The 13,076-nt window shown below is 44.4% G+C and overlaps 1 protein-coding gene across 2 annotated transcripts in view; it reads left to right on the top strand.

Annotated features, from left to right (window-relative positions):
* Positions 1-13,076, top strand: part of eml3 (EMAP like 3) — a 32,151-nt gene that overhangs the window by 3,618 nt on the left and 15,457 nt on the right. Inside the window, exons 2-9 of one of the 2 annotated variants that reach the window (XM_026161162.2) lie at positions 4,890-5,066; positions 5,195-5,309; positions 5,478-5,987; positions 7,702-7,812; positions 8,001-8,029; positions 11,444-11,479; positions 11,890-12,010; positions 12,222-12,371. In XM_026161162.2, coding sequence (XP_026016947.1) covers positions 4,890-5,066; positions 5,195-5,309; positions 5,478-5,987; positions 7,702-7,812; positions 8,001-8,029; positions 11,444-11,479; positions 11,890-12,010; positions 12,222-12,371 — 1,249 coding nt within the window. The remainder of the gene's footprint in view (positions 1-4,889; positions 5,067-5,194; positions 5,310-5,477; positions 5,988-7,701; positions 7,813-8,000; positions 8,030-11,443; positions 11,480-11,889; positions 12,011-12,221; positions 12,372-13,076) is intronic. The other variant, XM_026161164.2, reaches the window with a different exon arrangement.

Below are 13,076 nucleotides of genomic sequence, written 5' to 3'. Positions count from 1 at the left end.
ATCTCCTCTGGCTTTTTGACAATTACTTTTTCCATGGTTTTATCCTTTAAGATAGCAAGGCTGGCTTAACTGGTTTTGGGGCCCCTGCACAGTGTAAACCAATGAATCCACCCGTGCAACAGTAATCAAACCACCATGAGTTGTCTCCTGTTAAATCATCGTCCTTTGGATCTTTATGCTGTGCTTATACCGTTTAATGGTGGCACAGTGTTACTGAACTGGATGTGCAGGCGTGCATAAAGACTGTATAATGTGTATGTGCTGTTAGTGGGGTGGGCTGGGAGACTTTCCCGATTTTATATGAACTTTGTACTTTTAACTTGGATATTGTTTGTATTAGTTTCTTTTACTAGGAGCTAAATTTGGTACGAGGTGTCTCGTATCTGCTGAGATCCGCGCTCTCGTTTGTGGTTCATGACAAATAAAAAGTAAAAATGAAATGAAATGAAACGGGGGTGTCAGGCTCAGTTTCACTAAGGACCACATGGGGAACTGAGAGTCGTCTACACGTCAGTCCCGCCGACATGCTCCAGGATCATCTAAATGCCGTCTCAACCGCTTGTTTCATGTCCCTGAACCAAACGGAGTGTCGCCGTCTCAGTGACGGGAGGCTCGGAGAAATATTTAGGTGAAATATAAATATTTTTGCCCTCCTTTGTCTTCTGTGCACTCAGTGCTGGAAACTATTCCTTGAAAACGTGTTCTCACACCCCCACCTGTGAACGTATCTGCCTGCAGCATCAACTTCCCCTTGTATGCCACCTTTTTTTCCACCAGCTTGTTGGCTTCCAGCTGCAGTGTAGAAGCGCCTGTCGTTTCGGTGCATTGTGTGCACGAGGCACAGTTTTGTGTGAAGGCTACAATCGGTTAGTTTTAATTCTAGTCCTTTCATAAATTCTCTTACTACAACCGCAGCAGAGTAGAGAGTACTCATTCAGGTGCAGGGCGAACATGCAAATGCCACACAAAGGCACCAGCCTACAGAATCAAACCCACAACCTTGTTTCTGTGACGTGACAGCGCTAACCACTGCATCACGGCGTCATCGGGTGTGTTTTTGAGATGCTCCCTGGAGATAAACACAGGAGTGAGAGTCAAAGTGAAGGACTGTAAAGGAGGTCAGCTCATCTCCTGTGCAGTCCTGGTGAGCCGTTTGCAGCCACACGAGCTGTGCAGTCAGTCACATGTGTGCAGCGTGCTGGTGGTGGGGTGGGGGGAGTGTTTCTCACAGATGGTGCAGCTCTCTGTTTCACTTCTCAGATGGGACCTCGGCACTTGTGCAGGGGCGTACAGGATGTTGAGCAGCGGCAAAGCATCTAAATCAAAGTAGAGAACTACAGACTGAGCGCTGTGTGTCTGTAGGTGGCTGAGGTCATGATGCAGCATCCTTGGGTGACAGGTAGAAAGAGTGGGCGGGCGCTGTGAGAATATGTGTTAGTCAAACGGATGCAGGACGCACGTACTCTTTTTAACTTTAAGCACATGCATGCAGATAAGCAGCTAAGATGTTTATGGGCTTATTAAGGACTAAAGCAACGTCTGGAGAAGAGCAGTAATCTAGATTTATAGTAACATGTTTCATGTAGATAAAAGTAAAACCAGAGCTTTAGTGGCTAATTATAGTTGCTGGGTCCTTAAATGACCCTGAGCCTTTTACGAAAGACGTCATCAGTGGAGCAAATTCTCTCTTTTCTAACAGTGGTGGATACGGCTGAAAGAGGCTCGTGGTGTGTTTCACCAACTATTTTTCTTTTCTTAAATTGATTCCCTTCTTTTTCTCTCAAAACCTGAATCATAGGTTAATTAGAACCTGCCAAGCAGGGTTCACATCCTCCTCTTTTGCTCCTACTGAACGCTGCTGCTGGACTAGAGCTGCTATCACGTCCAGTAACTACTGTGTCACTGGGCTCTGTTCCCAAACGTTCCCATGTTGAGAAACCCTGTGACGTGTATGAAGAGACACGTGAAAAAGGCTTTTGTCCAGCATTGCCGTGTCATTTCCTGTCAGTCGTTCTGTCTGCTGGCACATGTTGAGCAGTAACGAGATGTCAGCAAATATCCTCACCTTGATATAATAATGAAATGTGTGGCATGTGGAAAAAAGTTTTTGTTCACATAACGCACATTCAGATTACTCAGTGGACATCTCCAGCCATAACTCAGAAACTGAGAAGTCCACGCAGAGATAAAAGAAATTCCAAAAGTGGTGACATAACCTGCTTTTGCACTTCCACGCTACGACAGACGGACTGTGAATAGTAACCAGAATTCCAGTATAGCTACACGAATCTAATGTGGATCAAATTCCAGCTTCCCCTGAGCTGCTGCCAAACAGCTATGAGTCATCCCGTCTTGGCTTCCATGGGAAAAATGAAAAGAAGAAAACCAGAGTGGAAGTGGAGTACGATCATTTATGCAGATGTGTAATTATGTTGTGGTGAGACCTCTACAGTAGCAAGGCTTGTATCTGTTTTCTGATGCAGTTGTACGTTGTGAGATTTTCTGTGATGACCAATAGGAGCACTGATTATTCTGTTTTATCCTGTCAGTCCAGCCTCCTGACTGGTTCAGATCACGATTGTCCCTTCGATTGTCGTGTTTTGTTTTGGGGGCTTTGCTTTGAGTAAAGCAGTGCTGATGTTTGCCTCTCACAAGGACGTGTGGTCTCATGTGCTCTCACCAATAATTTAAATCTGTAGTAATGACATCAAAAATCTGCCTATAACTTCTTACATTTATAACAAAAAAAAGATGGCAGACAGTGAAACCACTGTGGATGGTGAGTCATATATAGAGACTGTATATTAATGGCTGTCACACTCTGTGGCCGTCCAAACATGCACAGAAATAGCACAAAGTTTAAAGAGTTTAGAATGTTTTCACTTTTAGTTTTGTTTAGTTTAGCTTTTCAGAAATTCTTTTAACCTCCACACTTTACTTCCGCAACCAGTAAAACCACTCAATAAAACACCCCATCTATAAAACCAGCCTACTGAGTACAGGATCCCACTGCCAAAAACAGATCCTGGGAAGAAGCCACAGTGGGTGTGGCACCACCAAACTGCAAGTCATGGTCTCACCAGAAATCCAACTAGCAATTTCCCCCCAGATAGGATCGACATGTCTAGCATTATAGGCAGCACTAGTGTCTCATTTGCAATCGCTTTAAGGAAGCACTGGTATAAAAACACCGTGTGTGCTTTCGATTTTTCAGCGGTGAAGAATTTGTTTGTACAGACTGGTTTAAGGTTGGTTTCATGCTTGTCTTTGGACGGTGGGAGCCACACAGAAAGAAAAGAAAGGACCCATCGGGCTCATTGATTTGAACCCAGCACCTTCTTGTTTTGAAATACAACATTTCATCAGACCGGCGGTCACGCAGAGCTGAAATTCATCATTCAGAGTGGCACCGGCGCTCTGCTGTGACCGAGCGCTTGCTTTTAATCTACATCCGCTGAATCTAAAAACTAGACTAGTTAGTTTAATCTAGACCTGCAGATGCTAGCAGGCAGGGCATGCATGGACCGCTATAACCAAGGGGCCGGCATCCTCTGTGCCGAGTATGGCCTGGAAGTCCTGAGGTCAAAATGGGAGACGCCCCCGAGCGTGGTCGAGACTGAGTAAGAGTGACAGCAAACGAAATGGGTGAAGCGCTTTGAGTGGTCAGAAGAGTAGAAAAGCGTTATATAAGAACCAGTCCACTTACTATTTTACGGTGTCTGGACTCAGTGAAGCCCTTCAAAAAGCAGCTAAAGACCTTTTTATTTCAAAAAGCTTGTATTTAGACCAGGGTTGATTTATTTAGAACTGCATTGTGATTTGTTGTCTGTGAAAAGTGCTGTATAAACACATGTTACTTACTGAAACCTCTGGAGCGATCAGGCTATATTTTTACATCTCAGCTTTCTCATACAGTAAAAAGAGAAAAGCCTCAGTGCTGTGCAGCCTACTGAGAGCGAGCATTTTTCTATGTCAGCTGTGACTCTTCTACTCTTCGTAGCCACGTTCATGGTTTAGAGCTTGACTGCTACCCTCTGCTAAAATCACTTCACAATACTTTAAAAACATTGTCCAGAAAGAGTTTGCCTCTTATTAGAGAGGGAGGACCTCCTATTTATGACAGGATGCTTCCTGTGATGAGAGATGTTTTATGAGAGGTTTAACTGATGTCTATTTTTTAATTTCACTGGACAAGCTATGCTTGCCATTGCACATTCACAGGCCTTTAAACCCAACCACCGAAACCTTAAAACCACATCTTTACCTTCAGACAGCAGTACCAGAAAAATGTCCTCCCAGCGATGTTGTAATCTTCACAAAGATAAGTTGCCGAAAGGAAGGCAGGTGGTTGGATCCCTGACAGCTCCAGTTTGTATGCCAGATTATCCTCGAGCAGTATCCTGAACCCTGAATTACTCCCGGTGTGTTCATCTGAGAGTGAAAGATGTTAACGGTGGAAAGTATGTAGAAAGCCTGTCACCGGAGTCTCTCACCTAAAAGTAAAGGCAGACTATCGGCTGAGAGCATAAACTGAGAAAAGCATTTCTGAAGAATATGCTAAACTTGAGTGTCACATGGGCTCAATCCCAGCATCGCAGCAACAGGCTCTGCAGGCAAAGAGCTTTTATTTCTTTTGACATTCAGGAACATGTGATACTAAATGTTACATTCTGCTCTGTCTCACAATCATAACGAATTTTTCCAAAGATTCCTGGATTCAGACGTGGGTCCAGATTGGTGCAAAGCCCCACCTCTGATGAGATAAACCTGTTGTAAAGAAAATAACTACATTGTACCTGATGTTGAAGCCATGGAAGAACAAGCGACAGGCTGAGATTATTTGGTAGTGCAGCTCTTCTCTAACCCTCGTCCTGCTGCTTCCTTTGTAGATGATGTGTCTGCTGACAGCAGTGCTGAATTTCCAGACCGGGCATCCATGATGGAGGTGCGTCTGCAGGCACAGGAGGACGAGATCACACTCCTGAAATCCTCTCTGGCTGACGCCCTGCGCAGGCTCCGCATCCACGATCAGGTCCTACAGTTACTGAAGCAGCAGGTCATAGCAGGTGGGTGATGTTAACTGAAAACTGAAACTAGTGTGGCTCGTCCGTCTCCGTTCATATAAAAGTGATTAGACTTGCAGAGTGCAGCTGCACACGCAGAAGAAACTAATAATCCACTTTGATCTACTCAGTGAACCCGAGTGCTGCACGGCTGCTAAGCCAAGCATGCTGCTCAGATTGTTCCAGCAGCAGCAGAAAGTTGTCCTCCAGCTCAGCCAGCGATGGGATCCGGCACCCTGCTACGAGGTACTACACCTTCCAGCCAAGGGCTTAAACGCTCAGGACGAACGACGAGGGGTCGTTGTGTTGTATTAGACAACACGCTTGTCTATTCAAACTGTCGTTGTGCTCATATGTCTGTGTGAACTGCCTGTATGACTGCTTTGTGTTGTTCTCAACCTTTGAACTCTCCAGCCAACTGTCAGACACCACTGTGACCAATGCAAACAGCCAAAGAGGAAGCTCGGCATCCACGGACATCCAAACCGTTCCAGCAACAGTGGACAAGTCGACCCAGACAGAGTCGACCCCGTCAGGCCAGGACTCGGCCCAGGACAGGGTCCCTCTCCACGGACGAGTCCAGAGCCTGCAATTGGAAGATGCACTCGTGGAAGGTCCTTCTGTATCTGAGGGAAACCGGGCCAAACTCCACCGTGTCCCTGGTATGGAAGAGGAGGATGAGGAGCCAGAAGAAGATGAAGGAGGAGGAAGAGGGGAGCAGGAAAAGGACCTAACATGGGCATCATCAGTTGAAGAGCCCATTCAGCCCACCACCATCAGAGGCCTCCAGAGGGAGGACCTCCTGGATGGCAGCTGCTCTCCGGAGGATCCAGGCTCAGCCTCGGCCTCATTCAAATCTTCAGACCAGAACCTCAGCTGCCGCTCTGGACCGCTGTCTCCCATCCACGAAAGAGAGAAGGCTCTGTGCGTGGTCCTGCCTCATTGCCGCGTTCTTTACAACCTCAATCATCTTTCCTTAATCGTTGATTGATTGCATGACTTTTAAGAACGAATCAACACTAACACTGACTTTCCAGATTCTGGCTCTGCAAACCCCAGTTGTGCTGCAGCCCGCTTTATGAACCAGACATCCTCAGGTTTGCAGGGTGTGTCATGCTGCGTTAGAATATGTCACCACCCGGGTGTCCTGTTCTGCTGTCTCGGTCACTAAAGTCCACACGTGCTTTCTTTTCAGTGTGTTTGAACTGGAGAAACACAAAGCTAAAGTCTAACTCATATATCCATATTAAGCTTCAAAGCACCCAGAGATTTGAATCCACTGGAAAATAGAATGAGAAGTAAACAAAAGGCATGTCTGCAAGCTGCACGGTGTATACTCCTGCTGCGTAGCTGCAGAGCGCCTCAAAATGACTCAGTGTCATGATTCTGTATGTGACACGGCGCCAGTAAGGATCTGTTTTTTTCAACTGGGTTTTGCAGATTTGCCCAAACTGTTTCAACAATGTTTCACTATAATTAAGCTTGTAATCGCTCCTAATATCTTTGTGATTAAAACATATTCTCTTACAGCAAAGCATGTCTTCCATAAAGGACTACCTTACTAATAGGTGGGGACCACAGGGCAGGGCTCTGCTTTTGTTTACTGCTTTGGTTTACTTTGTCTACTTGTGCATGTGCTCTGTGTTTTGCCCTCCCTCCTTGTTATTCCTTTGAAAGGGTTTCCCAGAACATCAGTTTGACTTTTGCCTCTGACAAAAGCTCATGTGGGCCTCCAGGATCAAACTAGCACAAATTAGTATTCACTGCTTTAGACACATTAAGACTTTCAATATGAACTCAGAAGCTATTTTCACCATTGCAATCCCCTGCAAGCTGGCCAAACGGCATTAAACCTTTAGAATACAGAATAAAGAGTAATTATATTTTCAAATTTTAAATGATTTTGTTTCTGGTTACATTTTGAGAAATTTGGTATGTTGCTGAGATTTCAAACTCAGATGACATTACTACAAATAAATTTCATCTAATCGAATAAATTAGTCAAACTGTTTCATCAGGTCAGCTTCTTCCTCTTGTGTGATTGTTTGCATGGCCTTAACATTGTGTGTGTGTGTGTGTGTGTGTGTGTGTGTGTGTTTTAATCTCAATATTAAATGTTACTATTGTGCTTACAAAACTATTTAAACGTAACACTGGATACTTTCAGTTTGTATTTTATGATGTGTTTGTGTTGTAGAGCTCAAAGCAAACACAAGCCGACCTGTTTTCAAAGTGTCTGTTTAGGCAACAAATTGTTCCTTGTAGGTTTAAAAAATTTTAAATCCACACACAAATATTGTTTTTGTGAAGCTACAGAGCTTCTACTAGTTCTGACTGATTGTTTCCAGAATGTCCAGAATCAGAGTTCAAATAATTTGCAGATCAGTGGCAAAAAGCACGTTTGTCTCTGAAGTTAGCATAAATTTTCAGTAGCACTGTTTTTACACCTATAAGGAGGTCTTTCACACAATTGGCACAGTGACAGGTGTAGTAGGCGGGGCTTGGCAAAAGTTATTTATCCTTTGATGGAGAATGTAGGTGCAGCGGGGATTTGTGGGTGCTTCGCATGCAGAGGGATAGGTGCATTAAACTGTCTTGAGTCTGTTAAAGCTGACTCGGTGTTTCTGTGACGCTTTAGGGTTCGTAGAAACAGCGAGAAACTAGGGAACCCTGAAAGGCAGAGGAAACGTCTAGACAAGAAGGCAGCATCTTCAGCAAACCTCCTCGCCCGCTCCCCAAGCCTGGAGAAGTGAGCCATCCTGCCATCACTCACAGATGTCACCACACCGCTCGCTTTGTCCCACGGCTGCAGCAGCCTCGCATTAAAGGGACACTTGTTGGAAGTCACCCTGTGAAACACTCATAAATACACATAATGCGATTGTGAAGCAACAGTCTGTGAAATGGCTTCTAATGTCTTGATTTTTCTCTCCGCAGCCGAGCTAAAGAGCTTATCGCCAGTGCAGGTGAGGTCATTGACAGCATCTTCATCAACAGAGGCCTCTGAGCCAAACTCCATACAGGCCCCAGGGTTCAATCAGGAGTCAGCCCACCACCGTTTCACTGAAACGCACTTTGCTGAATTCAAAAACAGCTTCTGCGATCATCGTTGCATGTTGTTGTGTTTAATTTAGGTACTTTTCCAACATGATGGTCTGGCCTGGCTCCAGTGTTGGCAGGCCTGAGCTGTGCTGTGCTTCTGTACTTGTGACACAGAAACCCCGTTGGTTCACACATGTAGTCATTTGTGTAAAAATGAGTGGATTTCCCAACCAACCACACTTTTGTTTTGCATAGCTTTTATGAGCATTGGCCTTCAGTCTGGTTCTGGTGGTTTAGGCTTCATTCCCTTCACCAATCAGGCTCAGCCACTAGTTTATATCTATTATAGCCCCTTACATGAATAGCTGCGTTGGGGGAGGGGGGCTTTTGAAGGATGGACCACTTTTAAACCTGTGTAATTTACTTGGACCACATCACATACTTGTTAATATAAAACTCTGACAGTTCTTGACGTAGTCAAATGCAAGAATGCATTTCATAAATTTGAGACTTTAGATCAGGGCGTCCAACTCCAGGCCTCGAGGGCCGCTGTCCTGCAGGTTTTAGACCTCACCCTGAGTCAACACATCTGAATCACATGATTAGTTCATTACCAGGCCTCTGGAGAACTTCAAGATATGTTGAGGAGGTCATTTACCGTTTAAATCAACTGTGCTGGATCAAGGACACATCTAAAACCTGCAGGACACCGGCCCTCCAGGCCTGGAGTTGGACACTCCTGCTTTAGATGATATGAAAAACGTTGTGCTTTGTTCTGTCTCGAGTAGGGCTTTCTCAAACTCTCAGGATCGTTTCCACAGCACTATATCCGTCAGAGTTTGTTTGTTTTTGGGTTTATCATTTTATAGTTCTATTACCCTTTATGGCTTTTATATTACAATTTCAATTTTTTTCAATACATGCCAGGTGTCTTCTTGTGCCAGTACAGGATATGATGTCATCGGCTTGTTTGGTTGGTTGGTTGCAGTCAAGGTTACGTTAGCTAACTAGAACCAATAACTCAGGAGTAAACAAGGGGACCTAAACTAAAATTCAAAGCGGGTCACTTTTGTGCCGTCCAACATAAAACATAAAACAATGACTTTTATGTTAAGAAATCAAGATAAAGTAATCCAATCAGTGAGATGACATAAAAAACTGTCTCCAAATAGTGTGGCATCGCTTCCTCAGAGCCTCTGCCTCATTGGTGTTTTTTATTTTTGTTTTTTTTCTATCGCGCACATCGACCCTTTTTTAACGAAAAGGTTTACATTAACAAATTGATGCCATTTCTCACCAACAATGCTCCATCTGGTGGCAGATGGGTGCATAACATCTATGACACGATAATTTACCGGCACTGGGCAACAATTAAAATTTTAACAGTTAGGTTAAATGACTAGAACTTATATTACTCACTACTGACAACAGCGACGGCTAGTTGTGCATACTATACCTTACACATGGATCCTGGAATAACTAGAACTCCACAAGATCAACACGTGCTTTCATCTAAAATTTGATGGGAATATGGCGAAAAATACTAGAGGCCAACTTTAAGCCTGAGTCCCCATCAAGGGAAGGAATCGTCAAGGAGATGCTGTGTCCCACTGTTGTTCTGCACAGGTCTGAACCGCCTCAGTGAGGTCATTAACAAGACTGGTTTCAGATACCGACTATGACATTATCCACTTCCTCTACATGAATGCCATGAGTGAGCAAGACATCGGCTCACTGATCCACACCACTTTATTCTACAGCAGTGGAATCTCATGCAAACTGGAGAAGTGTAGCTGGATGGTAAGAAAGCGAGGGAAGGTAGTGAGAACTGAGGCGATTACACTACCAGAAGGAAACGGTGTAAACATCAAGGACAGCCTCAAGTACCTGTGAATCCCACGGGCAAGTGGGAACCATGAAGAGGCCGCTAGGAAAGCCGCATCCACCAAATACATACAGAGTAACCCAAGTCCTCAACTGAATTGGAAGAACAAGATTTAGGCAATAAATGCCTACGCCCTGCCTGTCATCGGATACTCTGATTGGATAATAAAGATGAGGAAATTCCTTACCGTGCATGTAGAGTTTCAGTCCAGCATCATGAGACTGTACACTAAGCACAAGGTTGGAGGTCGAGGACTACTGAATGTGAAAACCATTATCCAGGATGAAACTGATGGAAAGATCCGCACATCAGGAACACAACGGATGCTGTGTTTGGTGAATACAACTGGCAGCAGAAATCTGAGAAAGAAAATCAGAAATTACATTGCAGATAGAAAAAGTGTCTGTTACTGAGAAGCCTGCCAGTGGCTGGACTGAAAGACAGCACAGAGGCACTAATCATGGCAGCACAGGAACAAGCTCCGAGCACAGGATCCATAGAGGCTGGGGTCTGTCACAGCAGGTAAGACCCCGGGTGCAGGCTGTGCAAAGATGAGACAATCCAGCACCTAACAGCAGGGTGTAAGATGCGAGCAGGCAGCGCATACTGGAACGCCATAGTATTATACAAGAATACAGGAATGTATTTCATGCCGAGTATGGCCTGGAATTCCCGAGGTCAAAATGGGATCCGAGAATTACTGAGCTAAGATTATGTGGAACTGGACATAGTAGTTTTGGGCAAGCAGAGGAAGACGACTGCAGTGAGATGACTCCAGAATCACCATACCAACAGTAAAGTTTGGAGGCGGGAACATCATGGTGTGGGTCTGTTTTTCAGCATACAACACTGGCACGCTTCATTGAAGGAAGGATCAATGGAAAAATGTACAGAGACATTCTTGATTTAAAAAGAAAACCAAGCTGCTGCCAGCTACCAGGATGATGAAGATGAGACCAGGGTGGTCATTTCAGCAAGACAATGACCGCAACCAAGCCCCACACAGCCAAGGAAACTGGATTTATTTTAGAGAAGATGAAAGCTGTAGATATTTTCAATAAAAACCTTGCTACAGTGTGATGTTACCAAACAAAACTGTGGCTCCACCGTCATGCACTTACACAGGAACTGTTGTATAGCTGCCAGCACTCCAAACTGTTCTAGCGTTTTCTGGTCAGTCAGACAGAAAGTTAGTCGGTCTCAACATTCACATGTCGTTAAGCTCATCCTTAATGTTTTACTTTACTTTGAGTCCCATAGAAACCGGCCAAGAAAACATGATTCGGCGTGGATTCTAAAGTTTGTGGGTGTAACTGATGTTAACGGAAGATTTAACCCTCTGAAATGTCTAAAGCTATAGTAGGCTATAAAGCTGTAGGTCAGCTGTGATTTAATGCACAGGGGATCTATTTGTTTGTCTGGCTAACCTTTATTTTTTCTCATTTACACACAGGATCCCCTGGCTCCAGAAGAGGAACCTACAGCCAAGGTAAACCTGCTCTTATGCAGCTTTATGTCTTCATCGTCTTTCATGGGGAGGTGGACAGGCTGCTTTTCCAGGAGTGTCTCACTCCCATTCTTGCTGCTGCTGCCAGTTGGCAACTGAGAGCTAGATTTTTAAAAAACAAATTATTCTAAAAAAGTAACCCAAGAAGTTTGGAACTGTGACTCACTCTCGCTCACTTGAGGAAGCAGACCGTTGACGACTTTTGGGTGAATTTTCTCTGCAGGGCTGTGTAGACAGAGGAAGCCCACAGATATCTCACACAGGCCCCACTTGGTTGTGCAAACATCACATTTCTTTATGGGCGAGCCCACTACGGGTCCCACGTGAGTTTTCTGTGATTAAGAACAGTTTGGTGATGAATCTGTGACACAAACCCATTGTTTGTTTTTCAGGACAGTCAATCAAAATGTTTATCCGAGGCCGACCCATTACCATGTACATCCCCTCCAACATCCAGAACTACGACGAGCTGAAGATGGAACCTCCCTCTGAGAGACTGGAGCTGGACTGGGTGTATCCTTCCACAATGCCACGTATTTGCGAGGGTTGTTACATTCAGACGCTGCTGGTTTTACCAGGACTAATGCCTCGTATGGTCTATACTGGTCTGGGTGCAATGGTTATAGCTGGCCTGCTCGAACTAAAGCAAGGTTCAGCAACACAGTTTTGTGTGTGATTTGTTTCTTTCTTGTATCTTGTTGTTACCTTAACGCTGTTCTGCTAGCTATGGTTACCGTGGACGGGACGGTCGAGCTAATCTGTATTTCCTCCCGACGGGCGAGGCAGTGTACTTCATTGCCTGTGTGATTGTGCTTTATCACATCAACAACCGCACACAACGGCACTATCGTAAACACACAGACTGCGTCCGCTGGTTAGTGGAATGAAGCTAATGAATAAATCATCCACATGTTGAAATCGAACTTGGCAGTTCAGCTGACTGATTAGCTACATAAAGTATTTGCCCCCTTCCTGATTTCTGTGTTTTGTATATTTGTCACGCTTAAATATCTTAAAATGGGAAAGAAATTTTACTATTAGTCAAAGTAAGTCCAAAATGTAGTTTTTAAATGAGTATTTAACTAATTAAAAACCTATTCAGCAGCTCTAGTCTGAGCTTCTCTCTAATGACTGAATTCTTTGCCCTGTGGTAACGGAGAGGCCCGGAGGAAGCTAAATCCAGCTGTTTGCATCCGTGATCTCATTCTTTCACCTTTAAAAGAAGTAAAATAAACAGTGTTAACAAAAATAGATTTTTAAGACCTGTTTCACTCTGTTAGACAGATGGTTTCTTAATTCAGCAGGTCTGGGTGCAACTAGTGAAACTGAGCTCAGCTTTTATGAAGTACTCCTGGTCTACGGTGGTCAGTATCTATCGAAAGCGGTGCAAGGAAGGAACTGTTTTGATTAGTGTGAGACTAGACTGATTGCAGATATTTGTGGACAGAGGTCTGTGTGACCTGGTAACAGAAAAACACTTGTGTGTATCGGGAACAAGAGGGAAGCTACTGTCTGCTTTAACCTGCTTCTGAACTCAACTCCATTCCTTGGATTATCACTTGAGTCAAAGTATTTGCAC

This window comes from Astatotilapia calliptera, chromosome 3 (assembly GCF_964374335.1).
Source record: "Astatotilapia calliptera chromosome 3, fAstCal68.1, whole genome shotgun sequence".
NCBI classification, from domain to species: Eukaryota; Metazoa; Chordata; class Actinopteri; order Cichliformes; family Cichlidae; genus Astatotilapia; species Astatotilapia calliptera.
This window is presented reverse-complemented; position numbering and strand designations above follow the sequence as displayed.